Raw genomic sequence first — 26592 nt, forward strand, 5'->3', positions numbered from 1 at the left:
TTCTGGTAATCCTCACCTGAGGATAGTTTTCCATTGATTTTTAGAGAGTGGAAGGGAGGGAAGGAGGGAGGGAGGGGAGAGAGATAGATAGAGAGAGATAGAGAGAGAGAGAGAGAGAGAGAGAGAGAGAGAGATGTGAGAGAGACACATCGATTGGTTGCCTCCCGTATGTGCCCCGATGGGGCTGGGGATCAAACCAGCAACCCAGGTACATGTCCTTGACCTGGAAACAATCCCGAGGCCCTCCGGTGCACAGGCCAAAGCTCTAACCATCAAGCCACGCTGGCCACGGCCTACCCCTTTATTTTACAGAGAAAGGAAATGGGCCCAGAGAGATGAAGTGAGATGCCAAGGCCCTGGGCTGACTTAGGGGCAGAAGCAGGCCTAGAACCTGGAGCGCCTGACCCCGGCCGCGTGCTTTCTGCCACGCCGGCTGAGTGCAGAGCCTGGGGGGACTGATGTCCAGGGTCTATCTGATTTCATCTTCTTAAAGGAGCCTGCATCCTCCTCTTCGTGCTGAAGAATGTGATCCGTGGCTAGCAGCCCCGTGTCCATAAAGGAAGAAGGGGCAGCTGTCAGAAGCCACCCAGTTCCTTAGCTCCTTTCCTGCCTGTGGGGAGATAGCAGGAGAGGGGCCTCCTTGGGCACCTCCAGGCTGGGTGCTGCCGTGTGGGGTCCGGTCCCCCCATCGGACGCCGGCCGGCCAGAAGTCAGGCACCTGTCACCTCTTCAGGCTGACTCTGGAGGCTCCTGTGGGGCTCACCACCACCCAGCAGGATGGCCGGTTTCCTGGGCTTTGGGCCGAGGACTTGGACATGGCCTTGCAGGGAGCTTAGGCTGGTGCCCAGCCTTAGGGGCTCCTGGCACCCAGGACAGCACTCATCTGGGAGTTGTGGGTGGTCAACCTCCCTTCCCACATGACTTACATTATGGAGGGGACGCAGCCAAAGCTTGGAATTCGTCTTTGTCTTTTCAGTGTGCGTTTCTGGGCGGACGCCAGGGCTCAGGGCTCCTCTGCACAGAAGGGCAGACCCGCCTGCTCTCCCCGCATCACAGTCTCTCGGCCAACTCTCCACGCCCCTCATCCCTTCACCTGCCCCATGTTTTCAGGGAAAGTTGCGCCAAGTTGCCCACTAATGCCCACTCTCTCTCCCGGGGCACTCGCCCCGTTTTTTGTGCTGACAGTTTCCGAGGAGGCCTGGACGTGACCCACGGACAGACGGGGGTGGAGTCGGTGTACACGATATTTCGGGACAGGGAGATCATGTTTCACGTCTCCACAAAGCTGCCCTTTACCGAGGGAGACGCCCAGCAGGTAACCAGGGGCTGGAGGGAGGGATCTGGGCGAGCGGTTGATCTCGTGGCCTCATTGTTCTCATCTGTAAAATGGGGATAGCGTTCTTGTGGGGATCACACCTGGTTCTGAATGTAGGACCCAGTATGATGCTGGGCGTGCGGCAGCCTTCCTATCTGACAGCTGTTCGCTACCCAAACCATGAGGCTTGTGCCCCGCTTCCTGCCCCAGTGATGTAACTGGTTAGTGCACAAGACACCTCCCGCCCGCCCCCCCCCCCCCAGCTTTTCTAGTCTCACAGCCTCGGCTCCCAGGGCTCGCAGCACACCTGACCGTGGGCAGGAATTGAGCCCCTCCCTCAACCAGAGAACCTGGAGGAGACCTCGCTCCCAGGTTTTCCTGCGCACCCTCTCCGCTGCTGCTTCTGATGCTGTGTGTCCCCAGGGAAGGCCTGGCTTTTTCCTTGTTGAGCCCCGAATCCAGCAGTTGATCTCTGGCTGCTGCACCCCGCCCTTTGCCTTCTCAGTCTCTAGGAGAATAAGCAGGGAAGGTAGGCCTTTCGCCAGACGCCGACCCATCCATCTCTGAGTAGGGAGCGCAAATGTAATACTGTAAACAGTGCTCGGCTTTCTATGGAAAAAAAAAGGGAATTGGCAATGGGACTTTTGATTTGGGCTTCTAAATAACTACTGAATGTTTCCAAAAACAAATTGGGACAGGAATCCCTTTGTAGCCAAAGCAGGTTTTCTCTGTGTTTCACCCCAATCTCTGTCCCCTCACGGCCCCTCCCGCCACCCAGCCTGCGGCTGAGGGCCCTTCTCCGCCCGCTTTCAGCCTCACCTGTGTTAAGTGGGAAGTATGTCGAGGCAGGCTGTTGGCAAGGACTGAATAAATATTAATTTTCTCTTCCCAAGAAATGAGATGGTGTGTGTAGAATAAGGGAGAGAATTTGTGTAGGAGTGCCCAGCACTGGGCTCAGTATATAAAACAGGTGCCCAGTAAACAAACTCAAAGTGAATTTTAGGGCCTGCATGCAGTAGGTGCTTAATAAAGGAACAAGTGCACAGGCAAGCACCTCGCCAGGACTTGGTGCACAGGAGGGCCTTGTCATTTGAAATCGTGCGTGTGGATAGCCCAGCACGGCTCCTGCTGCACAGCAGGTGCGTGGTGACTGAGGTCACCTGTGAAAGCACCTGGCACAGTTTGCGGTACTGAGTCAGGGTTGGATTTCTCTCTCCCCCATGACCTCCACTAAGCCATGTTGCCCCTGTGTCTCTAAGCATGGTTCTCCTCCCCTCTGGTGTAGAATGATCTGCCGCCTCATCCCTGCTCACCCACCTTCCCATCAATTGTCCCCCCACTGCCCCCTCTTCCAGGAAGCCTTCTCAGATTACCCTCAGGTCTCTGACTTTGCCCCCTTCCCTGCCCCCTGCACCCCACAGTGGCAGGCATTTGTGTGCAGGAGCCGATTCACTGCTTGCAGGCTGGTGACCTTGTTCCTGTTCTCAGTGTAGTTCTCACCTGTGTTTGTGTTTCTCCTGGATCACTTGCTCTCCCAGGGCAAAACCTGGGCCTCCACTGCGAACTCTTCTCCCCGAGCCCCGAGTGTGAGCTCTGCACACTCTGGAGTTCAGTGAGATGCCTGCTAGTCTCTACCTAACAACTTGGGCGCCTTCCCCACTTTTTCCCTTTTGATGGCTTCTAAAGATGAGAATGAAAAGCTCCCCGGAGAGCCAGGTCCCCGAGTTCCAGGGTGTATGTATAAAGATAGCATAACGAGGCATTTCCTGTGCAGATCTGTTCTGCTGTCAGGATGTTCCCAACTGGCTGATAACAATGGGACGCTTTTTGTTTAGCTCCAGAGGAAGAGACACATTGGGAATGACATTGTGGCCGTCATCTTCCAAGAAGAAAACACACCGTTTGTCCCAGATATGATTGCCTCCAACTTCCTGCACGCCTACATCGTGGTGCAGGCCGAGAGCCCGGGCACGGACACCCCGGCCTACAAGGTGAGGAGACAGTCTCTCGGAGGGCGCGGTGGCCGAGGCGCCTCACCACACTGACGGATTCGGCGAGACCAGGAAATACCAGTTCCCGGTGGTTCCTCGACCTGGTCTCCAAGGTGCCACTCCTGGCTGTGGTGTGACTGATTCTCCACGGCTCTCTGGTTTCTGGGATTTGGGGGTTCAACTGTTTTTTTAAAAATATATTTTATTGATTTTTTACAGAGAGGAAGGGAGAGAGATAGAGAGTTAGAAACATCGATCAGCTGCCTCCTGCACATCTCCTACTGGGGATGTGCCCGCAACCCAGGTACATGACCTTGACGGAATCGAACCTGGGACCTTTCAGTCCGCAGGCCGATGCTCTATCCACTGAGCCAAACCGGTTTCGGCGGGGTTCAACTCTTAGTGGGGAGCACCCATCCTCTGAGGTCATCTTATCCTTCTGGTTCCTCCAGGCTCAGCACCATCTAACGGTTCTAACCGAAGGGTTGAGAAGCCCGGATGCTCCTATTGGGAATCTGGTCACGCCATTGGCAGAACCAGAGGGGAGGAGGAAACACAGAGAGGACTGTCAGGAAAGGGAGAGGAAGAGGGTGGCAACAAAGAAAAGAAAGAAAAGGGGTGTTCGTGGTGAGAAGGGTGGGGCGCAGGGGCCTGGGAGCCCCTGGCCCCCGGGTGGCCCCTCTGGTTTAGCTCTTCTGGAATAAATGGTTGATCTTCATTTGAAGACTGCCAGGGGGTGGATTATGAGTACTTGGGTCTCAGCCCCCTAACCCAGTGGTCGGCAAACCGCGGCTCGCGAACCACATGCGGCTCTTTGGCCCCTTGAGTGTGGCTCTTCCACAAAATACCACGTGCGGGCGCGCACGTACAGTGCGAAGTTGACTTAAAACTTTAAAGTTTATTAAGTTAATTTTAGGGAACGTTGTGGAGTGGAAGATGTAGTGTCGAGGATTGAGAAAGGTATGTTGAGATGGTTTGGACATATAGAGAGGATGAACGAAAGGAGATAGACAAAACAAGCATACAAGACGAGTGTGGATGGGAGAGTTGGAAGGGGTCGACCTCAGCGAACGTACCTCAATCAGATTGAGGACGTTTTTAGCAAAGGCCAGCTTAGGAGTACCCTAATTAAGTTAATAACAATGTACCTACCTATATAGTTTAAGTTTAAAACATTTGGCTCTCAAAAGAAATTTCAATCGTTGTACTGTTGATATTTGGCTCTGTTGACGAATGAGTTTGCCGACCACTGCCCTAACCTATCAGCAGTCTTTCAGAGGAGCTCAAAATCCTCATGGATGCGGGTGAGCCCACCACCTCAGCGGCCCTCACACTGCCCTCTGGTGGCTGAATCACTAACTCTCCTCTCTGCCTCTCCGCCAGAAATAATCCCCACCTCTTGGGCATCAGTTTCTCTGCGTCACAGTGTTGGGGGGCATGAGACCCCAGGGAGACAGACTGAAGCAGGGGGTTCCTAAGTGGATGTCATATAGCCCTTGAACCCCCTGCAGATGCGTGCAGAATGTCGAGTGTATGCGCTTCTTGGCGTTTTCTCTGCGTTTCCTAGGGGGAGAGGCCGCAGCTCAGGTTCTCAGCGGACTGCCTGTTCCCCACAAGGTTAGGAGCCGCTGTTACAGGGAGAGGGAAAAGCCTGTCATGCTGATGGGAAGCTCTGAGGCCCGGGAACGTTTCCTGTGTCATAACTTGGGCCAGCGCTGGTTCTGGGGGTTTACGAAGCCCTAGCGCCTTGTAGCCGTCTGCATGGAGTATCCATTTTGCTGGAAGTTTTAGGGAAAATAAAATGATGTGATATATTTGCTATATCAGTACAAAGCCAGACAGATTAAGTGCAGAATTCACATCAACTTTAAAGCCAAGTATGAGGCTTCAAAAAACCCCCACACCAACCAACAAATACACAACCAAACAAACCCCACACCTCTCTGCTGAGGAGGAGAGCCGATCTCCTTCATGCCCATGTCCATGTTCATGGCCTCCTGTCACTGAGCGGTTTCAGCCGAAAAGGTAGAGAAGCCATGGTTTGGGCATCTCCCTGAAGGCTCACTTGCTTTGACCGAAATGGGCGAACAGCTGCTGGATTTGTTAGTGGAAGCAGATGTTATTCACTCAGTGCCTACTGTGTGCCAGGGGTGGGCACATGCAAGTGACCTTCAGAACCAGCCTTCAGGGAAGAGAGAGAAGAGCTACTGCTTGGGATCCCCAAAGAAAGGTGTGTGATGGGCGAGAGGCGGGGAGGCTCCCAGACCCGGCCAGGCAGTCCCGTGCACGTGCATACGTGTGGCTCGTCTCGTCTGCTGGGCCTCTGCTGGCCGAATGGGCCCTCTTGTGGCCGTTGAGCATTTTAAAAGTTTCTGATAGGAAGTGGAGCTCAGCTGACTGGCTTCTCCACTTTCCCAAGAGCTTAGGACAAACAGAGAAAAGTCGGAGGTCCCCAGATCGGCACCCCACCTCCAGCTGTGATGCTAGAAGTCTTTACCAAGTCTTCCCAGCCACAGCCTGCGGTCCGGGTAGAAGCGCTTCCCTGAGAGAGGTGGTGAGAAGCAGGGAGGTAGGCCGCACAGGAAGAGCAGGGCTGGCCCCCGGATGTGGGACCCTGTGCTCCACCTGTCAGGAGAGCGTGGAGGTTGGAAGGCAAGATCTGTGAATGGGGGCCAGGGAGGCAGGGGGCAGGGAGGGAGACCAGCCTTCCAAGGTGCTCCCCAAACCTCCGTGAACCCCAGGTGATGAGCAGACTGAGGAGGACCTGGTCAGGTGCCTCAGGGGGCCCAGGCTGAGGGGCTCTGGAAAAGCAGGTGAGGGAGGTTTCCCGGGCTCAGCAGTGCCTTGGGAAGGCCCCTCGGGGGAGGACAAACAATAGGAGAGGAGGGGAGGGTGGGGTGGGGACGTGCAGGAAAGGGCCCAGGCCTAGAGTCTCGGAGCCTGGGGTTCTGGTCCTCTGACTGTGACCTTGGCCAGTCCCTGCGCCCTCTGGGCCTCTGATTCTGTGTGAGATGAGGAAGTTGGGCTAGACAACCTCAGAGTTCCTTCCAGCCCTGATGTGGTCGGAAGGGGCAGGGGGAAGTTGAGAAACAGGTGTGTGTGTGAGACGGATAAGAAGTGGTTTGGGGAACTGTGTGGTACCTCAGGTGCCCTTTATTAGGTGCGCTTAGTAGGGAAAAGGCGGCGTCGCCTTGTCCAGGTCGGCCTGTGGTCGCCAACACTGAGCCGTCGGAGCAGGCGGGAACTTGGCTCCAAACCCGGGTGCGCGTGAAGTGTCACATGGGATTATTCTCCAGACACAAGTTTGGTCCCCATCCTGCCAGGTTGGAAGGGAATGCCAGCCGAGCCATCATCAGGACTCCCTCCTCCTCCTCCTGCCTGAGCCGCCCTGAGCCTGGCCCCTGAAGTCCTGCCCAGGTCTCAGGGGTCTTAGGTGAAGCCGATCCTTGGAGAGGGGTCTGCGTGTGCCCCCTTCCCCTCACTGCCGTCCCTGGCTCCAGCCACCTGGGCGGTTCTCTGAGGTTTCCAGGCCCCTCGTGGGCGCCAGCCTGTGAGGTTCCCACCTCCTGGCGCATCCTCGTTCCTCACAGGCCCTCGCCTCCGTCCGCTTTCCAGCCTTGCAGAGTCTCTTCCCCGAGTAACCGGCTGCCTCTGAGCCCTGCTCGGCCCCTGCTGGGCGGCCTGCACGGAATTTAGAAAACAGGAAGGTGGAGCTTCTGCTTTCAGCCCAGCAACCCAACCGTCCCCAAGAGGCGGAACAACAAAGGCCCGAGCTCTGCTGGAAAGGGGTCAGGAGAGGGGACGGGAGAGGAATGGCCGTCACAGGAATGGCCGTCACAGGAAGGGCCTGTCCCCTCTTTTCTGACGTGGCTGCTGCGGCGGACTTGTCTGTCTGGACACTTGGTGGATTTCAGAACATACACGAAGCCATTTGCCCAGTCAGCTCAGCCCACGCTGTGCACGCCTGAGAGGGGTGTCCAGGTGGGAAGAGCGAGGGCTAGGCCTGGCCTCCGGCCTTGGCCCCGTCGGCAGCCGGTCAGGAGCCTTCCCACCACCCCCTCCCCAGGTTCTGGCTCTGGGGGTGGAATTCTTGACTTGTGCCATGGCGCATGGAGGGTGGTGGTGGGGAACTGTGTTTGGCAGCTGGAACCAGCCAGAAATCACGTCAGCAGCCCATACCCCGGTTCCTGACTGTGGTCGCTGCCCTGTGGGCCCTGCCGACAGCTTTGAACTTGGTACTGCCCAGCCCTCTCCACTCCCTTCCCCTGCGGACCCTTGGCCGGGCCTTTCCTTGGCCGGGCTCCGAGCTGCCTGCTCACCCTGGCTGGCCGGCTCTCAGCATCTGCCCTACTTCACAGGCCAGCAGCTGGCGGTGGGCCAGGGCCGCGCTCACGTCAGAGCTGCCCGCCTGGGAGCGGGGAGAGGGCAGATCTCCAGAGAGGCCTGCAGCCTCGTGGGCCGAGGACGGGTGAAACCAGGGCACCTGCTTGCCGAGGGGAGATGGAGGTGTGGGGCCTGTCCCAGGCCTGGGGGACCCCACACAGAACATCTGGGGCCTCTCACTCCATTAACTCGCGCCTCGCCAGGCTGGCCAGAGGTGCGCACCCACCCAGAGCCTGGTACCCCCTCTGCAGCACGCAGCACGCAGCTCACCCTGATGTCCTCCACCCCCACTTCCCAGCCCGGGCTGCACTGTTGGTTCAGGCCTCACCCCAACTGCCCGACCTGTGTGTGTGTGTGTGTGTGTGTGTGTGTGTGTGTGTTGGGGGGGGGGGTCAGGGCTTCCAGACGCTCACCCGCCCGCTGCACAGGAGCTCTCAGGAGCTCCCAGCTGCAGATTCCTGGCTCGCCTCGGCGCTGCTGATTCAGGCGTGGGGTGGGGGGGGGGGGAGCCCGTGCCATTGGTATTTCTTGTTTAAGCACTTGAAATGTGGACAGGTTGGGAGCCAGAGCTGTGGGAAGAACCCCAGAGCAGGGTCTGGATTCTCTGTTCTTCTCGGTGGCTCATCCCCTGTGTGCCTTTGGGAGGGTCACTCCGAGTCTCTGGGCACCTGTTTCCTCACCAGCGAAGGAGGGCTAATAATTTTCACCGTGCCTCCTCCGTGGGCTAATAATTCTCACCGTGCCTCCTCCGTGGGCTAATAATTCTCACCGTGCCTCCTCCGTGGGCTAATAATTCTCACCGTGCCTCCTCCGTGGGCTTCGCATCCCAGGCAGTGCGGCCAGGAGATGCGTCCTGAGCGCTTGCACTGCGTTAGAGTTGGGGTCCCAGGCTCTGTCCACTCCTCTTGCCAGGCTCACGTCTGGCCTCCAGCGGTGCAGACGAGCATGATGGTTCCATGCCATCCAGCCCACTCCTAGGAGCTCTGCCACGCTGGCCATGGCTCCCAGGGGCAAGGGGAGGAGGGGGCGAGATCTGCCGCTGGAAGTGGGGCTGCCCTGGGGCCAGGGCACGGCACGTGGATCTTCCCTCCTGGCTCACACCGAGGCTCTGTTTCAGGTCTCAGTCACCGCACGGGAAGACGTGCCGGCCTTTGGCCCACCTCTGCCCAGCCCCCCTGTTTTCCAGAAGGTAAGACACTCTCCCTTCTGCTCCTCTCACAGCCAAACTCCAGGGTCCCATGCCTGAGTGGCAGGGGTTGCAGTGGGGCCGAACCTGGGCGGGGACGTTAGCTGGGCCTTTATTCAGCAGGGTTGGGGGGCTTTACTTGGGGTCTCCCCCACCTCTGCTCCTGCTGCCAGCCTGGCCTAGCACAGGGTCTCATTCAGGGAGTTTGAATTTCTGCTGAAAGAAGCGTTTTTATACCAGGAGCCTGGGGCAGAAGTCGCCTCCAGGCACGGAAATGCCACTGTGGGTGTGGAGGGTTGGTTTCCCAGGACCCGGGGAGCTGGTTTCCACGTTGGCATCGTAGCAGCTGGGCTTGGCCTGGGCTAGATGTGATCCAATGTCTGAAGGGACTTTTCAGGGGCGCTCCTAGACCCGCCCCCCCCCGCCCCGCTCTGCCTGCCCATGGCGAGGCTGGGAGAGTCCCAGAGCTGCTTGTCTTCCAGGGCCCCGAGTTCAGGGAGTTTCTGCTCACCAAGCTCACCAACGCAGAGAACGCCTGCTGCAAGTCGGACAAGTTCGCGAAACTGGAGGGGAGAACGAGGTTTCTGAGGTCTTCCTCCTGCCCTCCTGTTAGCCAGGTTCTCCCGGGGTCTGTTCCTGGGGGGGGGGGGGGGGGGAGCATTGTCTTTGCCCCTCGAAGTCGTCAGTCCTGTGTTGATACAGTAACTCTTCTTGTGGAAACTAAGTCCAAATTTCAGGTCTAGTCAGCCATTCACCAATCGTTTATCGACCAATCGTTTATCGAGCACCTACTGTGTGCCAGGCTCCGTTCTGTTTCCTGGGACACGGGCATAAATGCGACTCAGTTCGCAGGCTGGTGGGAGGGGCCATTGCTAGAGGAAAGATACTGTTTGCCAGCCCTGAGCCCTGATGGAGGCCTGTAAGGGGGCTGTGACTCAGGATAGTGACTGCCTCTGCCTGTGGGGGTCTAGGGAGTATTCAGGGAAGGCTTCTCAGAGGAGGTGGCCCTTCAGCTGCTGAATCTGGGACTCTGATGAGCCGTTTGCCGGGAGGAAAGAGTGGGGAGGGTTATTCCAGGCATGGGAACAGCACGAGCAAAGAAGAGTCAGGGCAGAATCAGAGCGTGACTTGGTGAGGGGGTTCCAGAGGGTTTGATGTGGCCCGAGGGAAGGACTCAGGGATGGGATGGTGGGGACTCAGCTGGAGACGTAGGTTGGGTCATATCAAGAAGGGATTTGAGCTAGAGGGGATGGGCCCTATTAAAGGACTTAGGCAGGAGAGTGATGTTTGCTTTGCATATTAGATGATTACTCTGACAGTGGTGGGGAGGGTAGATTGAAAGGGAGGAGGGCGGGAAGGGTGGCCAGTTAAAAGCTATGACAGGAGCTCAAGAGAGACGATGGCAACTTGCTTACCCCAGGCACAGGGGGAATGATTTGGGGAAGACCCGATGGACTTCTGTATTAAGGGTGGGGGGAAGTGGATTGGTGGGGTGGCTCTTAGGCCTTCAGCTGGGCTCTTTGCTGACAGGCGACCACTGGGAGGTAGCTGTGCCAGGGACTGCTGATCTGGAGGCTGGGTCACCGAAAGGGCCAGTCCCTGTCTGGGTGCATGGCGCCCCCTGGAGGCCCCTGGAGGTTGTACAGATGGCTCTGGAGGAACCTCTGGATGGAGAGGAGCAGTGGGCAGTGGTAGAGAGCTGGGCCGGGCCAGGAGTCAGGTAGAGCTGGCGGGGTGGGGCGGCCCAGTGAGAAGGGGCAGCGGAAAGAGAGCAGAGGGCTGGGCACTGAGCTGCAGTGTCAGGTGCGACATTTGTGAGCGTGGAGCCCAGCCTGGCCTTAGCTCACACCGCCACCAAGATGCACTTGGCCAGAATAGCAGCCCTCAGCCAGGCGGCTGGAGCCCGCTCTGCTCTCAGTGCCTGTTCCACAATCTCCTCCCCCCCTCCCAGGACCGGACGAGGGCCGCCCTCTTGGACAACCTTCATGACGAGCTCCATGCCCACACACAGGCCATGCTGGGACTCGGCCCGGAAGAGGACAAGTTTGAGAACGGGGGCCACGGGGGATTCCTGGAGTCCTTCAAGGTACGGGCACAAGAGCGGCTGCCGACTGCTGTGGCAGGGAGGGTCGGGACAGACAAGGGAAGAGGTCCAAGATCCACATGATCCTGACCTCAGAGCCCCAGTGCCGGCCAGATGTGGCAGGACCAGCAGGGGCACTGCAGGGGTTGGCAGAGGACAGGGGCATCAGGAAGTGTGAGTGGTTGGAGCAGCCAACAGTGTCTGCTGCATCCTCACCTTCTTCCTTGACCTGGATCCTCTCCTCCTGGCCCGGAGTCTGACAAGTGGGGCTGAGGGAAGAGTTAGCAGGAGAGGAGCCAGGGCAAACCCAGAATACTCCTGCTTCCATCTGCCTCCTCCTGCGTTCAGGGCGCCCAGGGCAGAGTGGCGGGAGCAAGGACACAGGTCTTAGCTGTCTTCAGCAGCTGGTGTGGGGTTCCACAAGGATTTTCCCAGCTGGCAGGGCATTCGAGGACCTGGCCAGGGCCAGTGTGATGGAGTTAGAGGCAAGTCCCTGTAGACTTTGCAAAGGGAAGAACTTTCTAACCAGAATGAGCTGCTAAAAGAAGTAGTGAGCTCCCTGTCCCTGGGAGTATTCAAGTGGAGCTGGGAGAGCCACTTCGCTGGCCTGGCATAAAGAAGATTCATTGCCATGTGCTTGCCAAGTGCTTGCCGGTCCACACAGCACTTACACCCAGCATCTGATCTGAGCTGGCTGTCACCCTGTGCGGTTGGCAGAACGGGCCTTGTTACTTCCATTCACACACAAGGGGACAGGATGAGAGGTCACAGGACTGCTCAAAACCTTACACCCACTGCCCGGTCGGCGTGGCTCAGTAGTTGAGTATTGATCCATGAACCAGGAGGTCATGGTTCGATTCCTGGTCAGGAGGGCACATGCCCAGGTTGTGGGCTCGGTCCTCAGTAGGGGCCGTGCAGGAGGCAGCCTATCGATGATTCTCTCTCATCATTGATGTTTCTGTTTCTCTCTCCCTCTCCCTTCCTCTCTGAAATCAATAAGAACATATTTTTTAAAAAACCACAAAAAAAACTTACACCCGCTCAGAGGTAGTAAAGCCTTGTTTCAAACCTGGGTTTTCTGGTTCTTAGTCAATGGTCTGCTGATGGCCCGCGGCAGAATGATTTTTAAAGCTACTGTTTTAGGGACAGTGTGTGGGGCTGGGGTTGGACCTGCCTGTATTAGAATCCCAGCTGTGTGATCCTGGGCCCAGTCTTTCAAGTCTCTGAGCTACATGAACAACACAGGGATGATCAACGGGACCCGTGTCTTGGCATTGTTGGGAGAATTCATGGAAATAGTCCGAAGGGGTCGCATGGCTCAGAATATAGTCAATGCCTGGTGGACGTGTGAGCTGTTAGCATTGCCCTGTAAAGTGAAAGCTTATCACCCATCATCCCTCTAAACCCGTGGTTCTCAACCTTCCTAATGCCGCGACCCTTTAATACAGTTCCGCATGTTGTGGTGACCCCCAATTTCATCGTTACAATTTGAACATAATTAAAGCATAATGATTAATCACAAAAACAATATGTAATTATATATGTGTTTTCCGATGGTCTTAGGCGACCAAAGGGGTCGCGACCCACAGGTTGAGAACCGCTGCTCTAAACTCTCACAGCTGCTCCCTATGCCCTGTGCAGGGCTGGGATTATGGGTAGAATCACTGATACCCGATTTTAATAATTAGGAGTGTGATTTTGCACGTGAGGAGACGGAGACTCGAAGAAACAGAATAATTTGTCCCAAGTCACCCAGCAGATTCGGGAATGGAAGCGTGTCCGGCAGATGCCGAAGCGTGTGTTCCCAGTTGCCACATGACACCGCCTCTGGGTCCCAACTCAATTAGGATTCCACCCACCAGCCTGGCCCGGGCAAGCCTGGGGTCGGCCCCCCTGCCAGGCAGCCGCACGGAGCGCAGGGCAGGGCCTGCTGGCCCCAAGGGCCAGCCGCCGAGATTCCTCACGCGGGCGCGGGCAGGAGCCGACTGCGTGTCCGGGCTGGTGGGAGATTCCTGGGACATCTGTCTCAGCCCTGATGGACAGTGGCGGCCAGGGTGAAACAGGAGGAGCTGAGATCCAGAGGAAAGGGGTGGGGGAGAAGAGGGACGGGGGAGGGAAGAGGAAGCCAGGGCGGCTAGCCCTGCAGAGGGAGGGGTCAATGGGAGACCAGGGAACTAGGAACACCTCTGTGGGCTCCGCCCCGCATCCCAGCAAGGGTATCAGATGCTCCCGGCTTCCGTGGCAGATGTCATGATCCACGACTCGAGCTGTTGTTGACTGCAGACATCTAGTGACTTGTTGCTTTCAGTTTTGCAGGTTTCTCTCTGTCTCTTGGAGTTACCAATAGTTTTTTCAGTTTTCAAATATTTCTGTAACCTGGGAACTCCTGCAGGCTGTGCACACCGGGCCCACGGTGCCCAGTGGGTAAAACGGCCCGGCAGCGACCTCAGGTTGCGGGTCTAAAGGACAGTGACCTGAAGCCATTTCCCAGTCCCCTGCCTCTGGGCCGACTCCAGCGGCTTGACTACCGGGGTTTCCCAGAGAGGGAGATGCTCCAGGCCTTGACCATTCCTTGTCTCTGATCCAGAAATCCAGGGAAGTTTTTCTCTTCAACCCTAAATCCTCCCAACTGTAGGCTGAAGACAGTCTCTCCTACCTTCTGCTTCCGCCCGAGTCTGAGGTGCACTGTGGGGTGAGGGAGGGGCCGTCACGGTCAGTCGCGCAGAGCAAACCTTCCGAGCTCTGCGGGATAGGAGGGATAGGAGTAGCTGTTTCCTCCTCCCTGTCGGGACCAGCTCTTTGCCCTGTGTGTTCCATCGTTGCCTTCGGTGGGTGTCCCCGGCTGTGGTCTGCCCCAGCCCAGGAAACTGTCTTTAGTTTCGCTGTCTCTTCCCAGGCACCTTGGACGGTGCTGTGGTGTCAGAATTATCGGCGTTCCTCTTGGCGTTCCATCTGGACTGCCACGAAGTCCTTCTTGCAAGGAGAGGTGCGTGAAATGATTCCAGGAAGAGAAGTTGCAGGTTCTTTTTTAAAAAAAATATATTTTATTGATTTTTTACAGAGAGAAAGAGAGAGGGTTAGAGAGTTAGAAACATCGACGAGAGAAACATCGATCAGCTTCCTCTTGCACACCTCCTACTGGGGATGTGCCCACAACCAAGGTACATGCCCTTGACCGGAATCGAACCTGGGACCCTTGAGTCCGAAGGCTGACGCTCTATCCACTGAGCCAAACCGGTTAGGGCAAAGTTGCAGGTTCTGTCTCCTTCCTGTCACAGTTCTCGTCCCACAGATGCACAGAAACATAATGGAGAAGTCCCAGGGCTCACAGCGACCCCAGCCACCCATCCCTGCCTCTGTGGCTGTTCCCTCTCCCCTACAGCCCAGGGCCCTTTGTCCCTCTGCCGAGACAGACCCATCACTGCCCCAGGCTGTGCTCCAGGCTCCTCACACCACTTAGAGTAGCTCTTCTCTTCTTCACGTCTGTCCGTCTGTCCGTCTGGCGTCCGTTCATGGGCGGTCGGTTTAGTGTTTCTTCCATGAGAAACAGTGGGTTCATGGATGCCTGGACCTGCTTCGGAGGAGCTTGGGGATATTCTCAGGAATCCTCCAGTTCTACAAACACTGACACATTTTGCATTTTTACTTAGCGGATGATATAAAAAAAAATGTATTTCCAGTTGAGATTAAACTTCTGCAGCGAGACTCACAACCGAAAGACACGAGTAAGTAGGCAGGGGCCAGTGCAGCCGGGGGCCACCGGTGCTGGGGGTCTGTGGACATAGTCTGGCAAGAATAGTTTTATTTTAAAAGCATATATATTAGTTATTGTTGACAATGTTACAGAAGTCCCGCATTCCTCCCCCTATCGCCCTCCTCCACCCAGAATACTTTTCTTTTTCAAGGAGCTGTGTGTTACTCACCTTTGAAAAATATTGATCTCTAAACTGTCGTCCTCAAATGCCGTGCTCAACCACTGCCCGCTGTTGAAGTTTCTGTTGGTCCCTGATAAAATGGACAGGAAAAGGGATGCTACTTGATGTATCAACATATGTACCCAAAGCCCATATGAGCCACATTTTGAGAAACCCTGAGCTAGCCCAACCCCCTGATGCCCTCCTCATGCAGAAGGGGGCATAGAGGGCCGAGGAGAAGGTCACCACCAGCCCCAGATCTGGGATGGCGGAGAGCAGGAGTGTTGGGTGAATTTCTCCCAGCCTCTGAGGGGCTGGCAGCTGATGCACTGGTCTGCTCTGACCCCTAGTGGCCGGAGCGCCACTCTGCAGGTAGCTCCCGCAAAGTGCTCGCAGGCTGGGGCCGCTCATGGATTGGAGCTCTGGTCCGTCTGAAAGGAGATGTGGAGGGATATTTCCTACTCCCGCCAGCCTTCCTCCTTTATTTGTGCTGCCAAAGGGGCAGAAGACTCTGTTCTGGATCTCAGATTCTTCCGATTAGGGGACCGTCACAGCTGGCAAGAAATTAGCATCTTTCTCTCCGTAGGCCCTGCCTCTGTTGCTCGCTTGGTACAGATAAGCATGTGTCCCCCTAGTGTTATCCTTGCGCATTGGGTCCCCCAAGTTGAGTTTGTTAGATTGAAACAACTCACAAAACCCATTTGTAAAGAAGCGGGATTTGTGGTCGGCCCAGAGGAGGCGGGCTCCCTCTGTGACACTAACTGGTGTGACATACACAGACATGAGGGAGTGACTCCATCCCTCGTTTCTCACTCCCGCAAAGGTGTGCTGAGGGGAGGGCTGGGAAACCGTGGTGACTAAGGGTGGGAGACAGAACTGGAGGTGATCAGCTTGGAGGAGAGCAGCTGAAGACAGACAGGGGTAGTGGTGTGATGTATGGAACAGACTAGTCCATGACGCCAACAGCTGGAATCGGTAAGATTCCAGCTTGGTGCCCAGAAGATCTTTTCAAAGGCCAGGCTGTTCGTCCCTGAAGGCAGTGAGCAGCCCGTCCCCGGGCAGATGCAAGCGGAGAGGACAAGAACTGTGGCCCGGATGTGCAGGGCCGAGTGGGAGAGGGGCCAGGTGGTCCCTGGAGACCTCCTGATGCCCCGGCAAAGGCTTCGTGGGCCTGTCCTCTCCTCTCCTGCCTCCCTCTTCCCGCATCGCCGCCCTCTGTCCTCTTCTTCGCCCTGCACCTGACTCTTCTGACTGATTTGAAAGGCTAGTGTGTCCGGCTCTACATCAGATTGACATGTGACATACGTTAGACCATGTCACTGGGTGATTTTGTCCAAATGGAACATCGCTGTAGGGTTTCAAGGTAGCCATCATCTCTCTTTTCCCATCCCTAAGAGTGGGGGGGGGGCGAGATGCCCTTGAGTAAGCAGGTGTCACGCCAGGGAGTTGTCATCCATCGTGTCATCCTCGCGTGGGGACCATCACCATGCTGTACGGGGGAGGAGACTGTCTCCAAGAGGCTCACACACCGAGCTGGGAAGAACCAGGAGTCGAGCCCCACACCTCCCTGGGGTTCCCTGCCAGCCACTGTGTCCTCAGACTTACCCCACTGACTCAGCAGCACCACGGGCCTTTGAGGCGAAGAGTCCTCCCTCATGTCAGGGAGACCGAGACCACGTGGTTTCCAATCACCCTCAGTCCGTCAACCGGTTGAATTATATGTTCAAGCTGGGCTGCTTGTTGGGATCCTTTCGTCTGGAGCCCAGGGTCCTGGGTGTGGTCCTGGTGCCATCTCTGACCTTTGGTGTGACCTCGGCAGTCATCTGCGTTTCCGGACCTTTTCTCTGTGCCTGTCCTCTCTGCGTCGCCGAGCTGGAAGGATGCAATAAGATCACGTGTGTGAAGCTCAGTGGACCAGCTGCCATCACACAGGGCTCACGACGCACATTTAGTTTTCTCTGCAAAGAGACCGTGAGAAAGCATCCGAACATGAATGATTCATTGACGTGTCACAGTTGATGACGGCGGTGGTGGTGGCGCACACGAGGCACCAATGGAATGGAATGAGGCCGAGTTGAGGGAGCACTTGAGTCATTTGGGGAAACTGTTTATCCAAGGACACCTCGGAGTGGTGCCACACCTCCCTGCCTTCAGTTTTCTAAGGGCACACGGCTGAATGATCTTTGGGTGGCGGAATGAATGGGAGGTGCTGGCTGTTTATCCATGTTGCGGACACTGTTGCTAGGTGACTCTTCTGTGGTCTAGAAAGAGAGAGAGTTGATGTCCCTCGAGGGGGCGTCTTCGGCTCAGACAGGCCAGGCCCGATGAATGCCATCAGGGGTACACGGCTGGTGGACTCCCTGCCTCGTTCAAGGGGAGCTGGCCTCCAGGGCCATCATCTTTGCAGACGGCCCTCCTTCCTGAGTCAGCTTCCTCCCCAGGATAGAAAGGCAGGCAGGGTGTGGTCCTTGGCCACTCCTGAGCTTGGCGAATTCCCGACCGTGGGGAGAGCTCCCGGGGGACCCGCGATTTGGGTTGGGGGCAGCATTCCCGCTGCTTTCTTGGAACTACCTTTCCGTAGACTCAACGCTTCGAGGGAGGGAAGGGCAGCCGTTCCACGTAGGTGGGCACATGGAGCGCGTAAGCAGACACGTGTGGTTCCGTGTGGGTGTGAACCAGGTGAGGGTGGGGGCTGTGTCCCATGTTTGTCCTTCTGCATCAGTGTTCTGAAGCTGAGGTTCCGAGAACTCCCCGCCTCAGCTGGCTCACGCAATGAGGAAGATCCACTAGCTCCGTGGTCGGCAAACTGCGGCTCTCGAGCCACATGCGGCTCTTTGGCCCCTTGAGTGTGGCTCTTCCACAAGATACCACGTGCGGGCGCGCACGTATAGTGCGATTGAAACTTCGTGGCCCATGCGCAGAAGTCGGTTTTCGGCCTGGGCGAGTCTATTTTGAAGAAGTCCTGTTGATATTTGGCTCTGTTGACTAATGAGTTTGCCAACCACTGCACTCGCTCACTTAACCGGAAGGCCCAGGTGGCTCATGGCTCAGCGTGGTCAGTGGCAGGCAGGTTCCATCCCCTGGCCCCTCTGCCCTCCCCATCTTGTCAGCTTCGCCCGTAGACTTGACCGCTCACAGCCCCACGGTGGCTGCTGCGGTCCTAGGTGCAGAGGTGTCACACCTCTTTTGGGAATCGCTGAGGAGATCTTTCCTCAAAGCCCCCAGTGACGTCCCTGCATGTCCCCCTGGCAAGGGGATGGATGATGTGACTGCCTCAGAGGGTCATGATTTACTCCTTTGTCCTGTGGAGGAAGAGGGGACGTTGGGCCAGACAGTGGCTCTGCCAACAAGGAGCATGGGGGGGGGGGGGATGGCACTTGTATGTGAGCAACTAGTAATGTCTGCATCCCTGAGTCTTTGCATGTGGCTCTGAGGCCGCGGGGGCCCGGACAGCTGGTTAACACAGTGGGAGCACCCACGGGCCTGGGCCTTTCCCGTTGCCCTAATTTTAGGGATGTCTTGTTTCCCTGCTGCCTGTACACTCCTTGGAGCCAGAGGCCATGTCTCATACGTCTTTGACTCCCCCCCTGCAGTTCTCCCAGTTTCCGGCAGGGCTGGGCACACAGGAAGCACATGACAGATGCTCGCTATTAACAAGAAGAGTAGCCACATTGGTTGGGTACTTAGTATGTGCCGGGTGCTCTGCTAAGAGCTTTATAGGTGTGGCCACCTGGCCACATCTTCGAAGGACTGAATGAGTGGTCAAAGGGAGTGATGTGGGGTTTGGGGGATCCCGGAGAGAAACTTCCCTTCCTAGAACTCGTGTCGTCTCTGAAGGCCTTCAGGACCAGGGAGCATCGTCCACATGGTGGGTGGAAGCCTCTAGGACTTCTCGTGTCAGGAAATCCTCCCTCGGGTCCAGGTGGGATCTGTCTGCCTCACTCTAACCATCCCCTTGGGTCAGGCTCCAGAGCAGCGCAGGCGGCCTGCAGAGCCCTGCCAAGCAGCCTGAGAGCAGCCGGCACCTCCCAGCTCGCTCCCTGCTGTGGGCACGGCAATCTTCATTTTAATGTTCTCATCCTTGCATGCACTGGGACCGGTGGCTATCCCGGTTGTCCCCTCCTGGACACTGCGCTGTGTACAGATGGGTCCTTTGTTCTTTGGTGGCCCTAAGTGGGCACAGGGCTCCACGCGGCTGAGCAGCTCCGGGCCCTCTGAGGCCTCACGCCTGGAGCCTGAGAGTGCATGTCCTGTGTCAGCAGCGGCACCAGCTGCGGGCTCATCGTTAGCCGCTGTGAGTGTGGCGTGGCTCCGTGTCAGACCCGGAAGTGCTCTGGCCACAGTGCACCAACTGTGAACATATTCCAAGTTGTACCAGGCACACCTTGGGTGACAGCAGAAGGGATACCCAGTGTTTAAATATAGAAGGACGCTTAGTTTTCTGCTGCTGGGACCATGTCATTCCTGGTTTGCAGATGAGGAAGCTCAGGCTTGGTAAGCTCTCCAAGCCCCACTTTCCTTCCCCGTAATAGCCTCTGTCCACCTCGCAGGGCATCTGGGGCGCTGGCCCCTCCGACTCCTCTGTCCAGTGTCCTCCCTCGCCTCTGCCTGCAGAGCGCCACGTGCCCAGAGCATGTGACAGTCCTCTGCAGGTTGTAGTGATTAACATGTGGGCCGCTGAGAGAAAGAGAGAGAGTGTGTGTGCGAGTGTGTGTGCACATGTGCGCACAGAGCCTGGAGTGTGTCTGCAGATCCCACTGAGGCAGCGGGGTCATCTGGAGAGGCCTGGCTGCAACTCTCAGGCCCCCCCACCTGCTGTCCCCACAGAGGGCCATCCGCGTGCGCAGCCACTCCATGGAGACCATGGTGACCAGCCAGAAGAAGCCGCACAGCGGGGGGCCTCCCCGGCAGCCTCAGCGGGGGCATCTCCCACAACAGCGTGGAGGTCACCAAGACCACCTTCTCGGTGAGTGTCTGCAGGCTCTGGGGCCCCCCAGGCCATGGTGGGGGGAGGGGTGTGTTCACCCAGGCCTGGGCCAGGCGATCGGCAGGGTGAGCCGGATCACTGGGGCTGGCCCAGACCGGAGCCCACCTGTGGTCCTGCTCTGAGTTCCTTGACACCTGGGCCTCCTCGGGACCAACCCTGCGCAGTGGCCCTGGGTCCTGGGCCTGTGAGAGGGCCCTCCCTTTGTGATTCCTAACGACAGGTGGCTGCCCCTGCTTGCTGTGCACGGGGCACTGAGCTAAGTAACTCACGGTCCCTGTGACAGCTGTCTGAGGGAGGTGCTGGGTGCTGTCCATTGTACATCCGAGGAAGGGGAGGCCCAGAGAGGTTAGGCAACTTTCTAGAGGTCACCCAGCAAAGCCGAAGAACTGGGCTTTGAGTGTAGGTCGCCCAGATCCTAAGTCTTTGCTCCTAATCAGTGTACAGTTCTAAGAAAAGAGAGCCTGGCCAGTCCGGGGGTTTGGGTCTGGTCAGCTTGCACCAGGAGCCGGCCAGGTGAGGGGGCCAGAGTCCCTCTTTTGATAAAGCAAAGTGGCTGTGGATTTGTGCACGTTGGGGTTTTCTTGTTCTTTTCTGTAGTAGCAGAACATACCCACCATGATACTGGCAATTGGTCTTGTGAATGATCTTGTGTAATTCATTTGATTCACCAAATAGTGTTTTCATAGCTGTTTATCTTGTTCCTCCCAGGGGGTCTGTGAGGTGAGCGGGGCAGGGCAGTTCTCTCCAATCTGTGGCTGAGACCGAGGCCCAGAGAATTCGTCCACTTGCCCAAGGTTGCACCGCATGGGAATGGCAAACGCCGGGGCAGGCCTGGCTTAGAGGCCTGGCGGGCTCCCATCTCCCCCTTCTCATTCTGCCGCCCTCCGTCCGTTGTCCCCCACACGTGGCATAGGCAGAGCCACATGCTTGGCAGGCTCCCTCTGCCTGTGGGTGCGTGTGCACCTCATGCTTGTCCTGCCAGGGATTTGTCCTCCCAGGACTCTCTCAGCTTTGTGGTTCCCAGTCCGTGACCCCCTGAGTCATCCTGTCCTCTCAGTATGTGGGGTTCTCCTTAGGGTGGCCCTGACCCCATGTTCCTCCAGGAATTCTGTTCTAGTGGATTGTTACCCGGGGCCGTAAGGGTTGGGCTAAGAACACAGGAAAACAGGCTGCAGGTGGCTAGAGCCGTAGGTCACAGCTCCTGCTCCACAGACCCCACCCTTCCCAGCTGTCTCTTTCTGGGGATCTCTCCAGACCAGTTGTGGGTGTGGGGGTTGGGGCACAGGCTCTTTGTAGACCAGGAAGGGGGTGGAGGGAAGGAGACCTGGGTTTGGGGAGTGAGCGCTCATTCTGGTGGTCTCGTTGGCAGCCTCCAGTGGCAGCGGCAACTGCCAAGAACCAGTCTCGGAGCCCCATCAAGCGGCGGTCGGGGCTCTTCCCCCGTCTGCACACGGGTTCTGAAGGCCAAGGGGACAGCCGGACACGGTGGTGAGTGTCCAGCGTGGCGTGGGTGAGCTCCCTCGGGAGGGCTGTGCGCAGCTTCAGCTTCGAGCGATGGCTTCCTTCTTACCCTGGTCCCCACGTCAGGCCCCCATGTCCCCCGTCACTCATTCAGTGCTGTGTCCACTCGGCAGCTTTGTGGTCCCTGCACCCCACAGTCAGAGGGGCTCTCCTCACAGTTTGGCCCCAGCTGGAAACACTGCTCAGAGTCGTTTCTCTCTGTGCTTCCTTTTGCAAAGCTCACTCAGATGTCCTCTTTATGGAGGCCTTCCCTGATTCCGACAGCAGAGTTCATGGAACCTGCCTTTGGTCTTCCAGAATTTCCTCCCTCCCTTCCTTCCTTCCTTCCTCCCTCCCTTCCTCCCCCCTCCCTTCCTTTTTTAGAATTTATTTTCATTGTTTATTACAGAGGTCCCCCATTTCTCCCCACTTTGCCCGCTCCACCCCGCTCCTACCCCCTCCCAGGCCTTCACCGCATTACTGTCTGTGTCCCTGGGCTATGCATATGTGCATATAGGTTCTCTGGTTAATCTCTTCCCGCCCCTCCCCCTCCCTCTGAGATCTCTCAGTCTGTCCCATGTCTCCATGTCGGTTTGTTGGTCAGTTTATTCTATTCATTAGATCCCACCTGTAAGTGAGATCATGTGGCAGCTGCCTCTTTCTGACTGGCTTCTTTTGCTCAGCATAAAACAAAGTGGAAAGTAAGCAGACGGACTACAGTGGGGCCTTGACTTACGAGTTTAATTCGTTCCGTGACGGAGCTCGTAACTCAAATTACTCGTATGTCAAATCAACAGTGAACGAGTGAGACACGTGATGCTGGGCTGATGTTGTGGCGTTCACTGTGACATTCGCTGCGCCAACTAGCGGTGGGGTATCTGAAGCTGGCTCGTAACCCGAATTTTAGCTCGCAACTCAAAACAAAAAAGCGGCCGAGAGACGGCTCGTATCTCGAAAAACTCGTTAGTGGGGACACTCGTAAGTCAAGGCCCCACTGTACATCAAACTGAAAAGCTTCTGCACAGCAAGAGAAGCCACCCACAAAATGAAGAGGGAGCCCACTGTGTGGGAGAACATATTTGCCAATGATACATCTGATAAGGGGTTAATTTCCAAAAATATGTGAAGAACTCGTACGGCTCAACAGCTCTCATATCCTACTTTCCCCGTTCTTGCTAATTGTCTTTCTGATCCTTCAGTCAGTGAGCACACCGGGTGTTTAGTTCCGAGCAGCAGCCCTCGAGTGCCGGGCGTGTGGGGCTCAGTGCTCAGACAGGAGCTCCAAAGACGCAAACCTGCCCTCCAGGAGCTTATAGTCTCGGGAAGGAAAGGGAGGCAGCAGGTTGACCTCCACGTGTACAAGTTGTATTCCTGTAGCCCTGGCTGTGCCCCAGCCGCCGGGCCTGGCCATGCAGGATGAGGGCAGTGATGGAGGACGATGGAGAGCTCTGTTTGGAAGCTGTGTGTGAGTGAGTCCTTGTGGCCCACTCAGGGGGGAGACCCAGAGCTCTGAGTGGTCAGAATTCCTGGTCTTGAGCTTGGGGGAGAGGCGGTGACTGGAGAAGAAGAGGTGGGAGTCACTGGGGGCGGGAGGTCGGGGAGGTGGTGCTCAAGATGAATCAATGAATACACTCACCCAGAGGGGTGTGGAGAATGCCTGGGGAGCACCAGCACTTAAAGGGCAAGTGGAGAAGGAGGCAGAGCCAGGGGAAAAGACAGGGAAGGAAGGGGAGCGAGGAGGAAGAGAGGAGGGGAGGGAAGGCCCTCAGAAGCCGGGGCAGGAGACACTGCGGGAGGGAGGTCCGCAGTGGCAGCCGAGCAGAGAAGTCTAGCACAGGGGCCCCAACCCCTGCTGGGTGGACACGTAGGAGGTCCCTGGTGGCCTCATTAGAAGTACATCGAGGCACTTCATGCCTCCAGGATGGTTTTTATAAGAAAGACAAGAAGGAAGTGTTGGCAAGGATGTCGAGAGATTGGAACCCTCATGCATTGCTGGGGGGACTGTGAACTGGTGAGGCTGCTTTAGAAAACAGCCTGTCAGCTCCTCAGAGGGTTACCCGTGGAGTTGCTATAAGGCCCAGCAGTTCCACGCCAGGTGCATGCCCGAGGGAAAGAACACACGTGTCTGCATAAGCACCGGCACACGGATGTCCGTGGCAGCGTTGTCATAGTAGCCCCCAGTGGAAACGGTCCACGTGTCCATCCAAAAAGTGGAGCATTATCTTGCAGTAAAAAGGAGTGAAGTGCTGAGGGACACAGGCTACAACATGGATGAGCCTTTAAAACACTAGCTGAGTGAAAGAAGCCACTCATAAAAAGACCAACCATATTGTATGGCTCCATTCATAGGAAATGTCCAGAAGAGGCAAATCCGTAGGGACAGGAAGTAGATTCTGTCAGGGGCCAGGGCGGGGAGGAATGCGAGTGGTTGTGAGTGGGTCTGGGGTTTCTTTGAGGGGGGGTAGGAATGTTCTAAAATTAGATGGCAGGCATGGTCGTGAATATACTAAAAACCACTGAATTGCACAGTTTAAATGAGTGAGTTGTATGTGGATTGTATCCCCACGAAAGCTGCCACGAAAATAAAAGTACATTAGGGACAGGGCCCCAACAGTGGGCACCGAGCAGCTAATGGGCAGCGTTTGTGGCCTTTGTTAAAATGCAGAAGGTAACCCTCGGCCCGGCTGCGAGTAGCCTATTTACCCAGAAGCCCTTCCCAGCACTCAGCACACGCCTCCGGGGAGCGCATTTTGTAGCCTGTGTGAAGGGTGTGCCCTGGCGATCTGCAGCCCTGGCCCCGCCGGTGCCCCGAGGGGTGCGTGTGCGCTGGCTGTGATGGTGGATGTCCCAGCCCTCACTCCATCCCCTCTGTGGCCCGCCCTTGACCTAAATAAAGCTCTGCCAGCTGGGATGGACTTGGGCTCGGGGGCATCAAGCCGGGACTCCTGCCTGGTAGCTCTGGACTCGCACCCAGGAGGCCGCAGGGGACCCTGGCAAAGCAGAAGACCCTGTTGTCTGATGGGGGCAGGGGTGGGATAGATGTCCTGGTGGCCATGCTCTGTCAGGGATGCTGTGACCCCACAGGCCCCCGTGGTGCAGTCTCGGGCCTGGGGGTGAGGTGGGGGTTGGGAACCGGCTCACCCGTCTTCATCCTCATCTCCCCAGCGACAGTGCATCCAGCAACCCCAAGACTGTGGACGGCGGGCACTCTTCTCAGGAGATCAAGTCTGAGACCTCGTCCAACCCCAGCTCTCCGGAGATCTGCCCCAGCAAGGAGAAGTAAGAGTGAGGGTGGGGAGGCGGCTTCAGCCCCGCGGGCCCTGGAATAGGTCTCTGCTCCGGCATCTCCTGCTTTGGGAACTCCGTGGAACGCACAAGCCGGCAGGCAGGCCCACGGGGAGCCATTGAGTCTGTGCGGGGCCTGCCCTGCCCTCGGCCCCCGCGTGTGACCAGGGCCGCCTTCCCGCCCCTGCAGGCCCTTCATGAAGTTGAAGGAGAACGGCCGGGCCAACATCTCCCGCTCCTCCTCCAGCACCAGCAGCTTCAGCAGCACGGCCGGGGAGGGCGAGGCCATGGAGGAGTGTGACAGTGGGGTAGGTGCGGCCTGGCCAACCTGGGCCCAGGCTCTGGGTGTTAAAATAGCTCCGGTGGGCAGAGCCCCCTCCCGGCTCCGGGGAGAGCGGGGAGTTTGGAAACAAGAGGTGGCACCCCCAGCCGTCTCCACCCTCTGGGAGCGGTGGTTCGGGGTCTCCCTGGGGTGACAGAGGAGCAGCAGCAGCAGAGGGTCAGAGGTCAGGCTGAGCGTGTCCCTGCCGTGGGGTTCCTGGCTGGAGAGGAGAGGGCTCAGCGCTGCCTGGGTGTGGTCAGGGGCACTGCCTGGGGGTGGAGGGGAGCCAGGGCCGGAGGCAGCAGGAGGAAAGAGCGTGTCCCAGCGGGCAGTGGGAGGCAGGGGCCGCCCGGGTCAGCTGAGGGTGGGCCCGCCTCGCTCACCCGGCCTCTCTCCCCAGAGCAGCCAGCCGTCCACAACCTCGCCCTTCAAGCAGGAGGTGTTTGTCTACAGCCCGTCCCCAAGCAGCGAGAGCCCCAGCCTGGGGGCAGCCACCACCCCCATCATCATGAGCCGGAGTCCGACAGGTCGGTGTGCGCCACGTTGGTGTGCGCCACGCGCACAGACCCGAGCACTGTTTGTGGGGCGCCGGCCCCAGGCGTCCGGAACTGGCCTGTCTCAGAACTGCTCCGGTCTCGGTCCAACCCCAGTGTGAGGCCTTGAGCTCTGCTCATCAGCCTCCAGGCTGTTCTTTCCCTCTCGTTACTCACCGGAGCTGAGCTCAGAGAGGAGTTGGGACTGTGTGAGTCGAAAGCCGAGGTTCTTTCCACGGACCTCTCGCTCCTCCCCATCACCGACTCAGGGCCCTCGCATCACAGCGATGGTCCTACAAAAGCAAGGGTTCCAGGTGGGAGAACGTTGCAGGTGGAGGGGACAGCACATGAAAGGCCTGCAGGGAACTGAGAGGCTGTGATCTGGAACCACACATGGGTCAGTGGGGCTGGAGTTCACAACGGTGACGGGACAGGTGAGAGAGGAGACAGTGTTAGGGGCCAGGGCCAGAGTGACGGGGCACAGGTGAGAGAGGAGACAGTGTTAGGGGACAGGGCCAGGGTGACGGGGGACAGATGAGAGAGGAGACAGTGTTAGGGGACAGGGCCAGGGTGACGGGGGACAGGTGAGAGAGGAGACAGTGTTAGGGCACAGGGCCAGGGTGACGGGGCTCAGGTGAGAGAGGAGACAGTGTTAGGGCACAGGGCCAGGGTGACGGGGGACAGGTGAGAGAGGAGACAGTGTTAGGGGACAGGGTCAGGGTGATGGGACAGGTGAGAGAGGAGACAGTGTTAGGGGACAGGGCCAGGGCTGCCCCTGGTGAGGATTTGGGCTTTATCCCGCAGGCAGTGGAAGCCATGGAAGGTCTTAAGTCTTTGAAGGTTCTTAAGTAGAGAAGCGCCATCTGGGGTTGAGAAAGACCATTTTGTGGCTGCAGCTGGCCCAGGAGGAAGGATTGGTGGGAGCAGGTGCAGGGGGGAAGATCAGCGAGGGTCACAGTGAGTGGTGAGGGGTGATGGGCCATGGAGTGTGGGGTGATGGAGCATTGGATTCAAGAGATGCCAAGGAGGTAAAATCTTTGGGGCTCATGTAATGAGGGCTTCAGGGAGAGCAAGGAGTCTGGGCCTCTTGGGG

At 57.3% G+C, this 26592-nt stretch overlaps 1 protein-coding gene across 1 annotated transcript in view; it reads left to right on the forward strand.

Moving 5' to 3' along the window:
• The window catches only part of LOC102421643 (rap1 GTPase-activating protein 2-like), a 68407-nt gene that overhangs the window by 39591 nt on the left and 2224 nt on the right, over nt 1-26592 (forward strand). The window contains 11 exon segments of the mRNA XM_023747366.1: nt 1186-1315; nt 3151-3306; nt 8807-8878; nt 9358-9444; nt 10827-10961; nt 19700-19765; nt 19767-19838; nt 21229-21347; nt 24525-24638; nt 24835-24952; nt 25367-25493. Coding sequence (XP_023603134.1) covers nt 1186-1315; nt 3151-3306; nt 8807-8878; nt 9358-9444; nt 10827-10961; nt 19700-19765; nt 19767-19838; nt 21229-21347; nt 24525-24638; nt 24835-24952; nt 25367-25493 — 1196 coding nt within the window.

Source organism: Myotis lucifugus, unplaced genomic scaffold, assembly GCF_000147115.1.
Source record: "Myotis lucifugus unplaced genomic scaffold, Myoluc2.0 scaffold_851, whole genome shotgun sequence".
NCBI lineage: Eukaryota > Metazoa > Chordata > Mammalia > Chiroptera > Vespertilionidae > Myotis > Myotis lucifugus.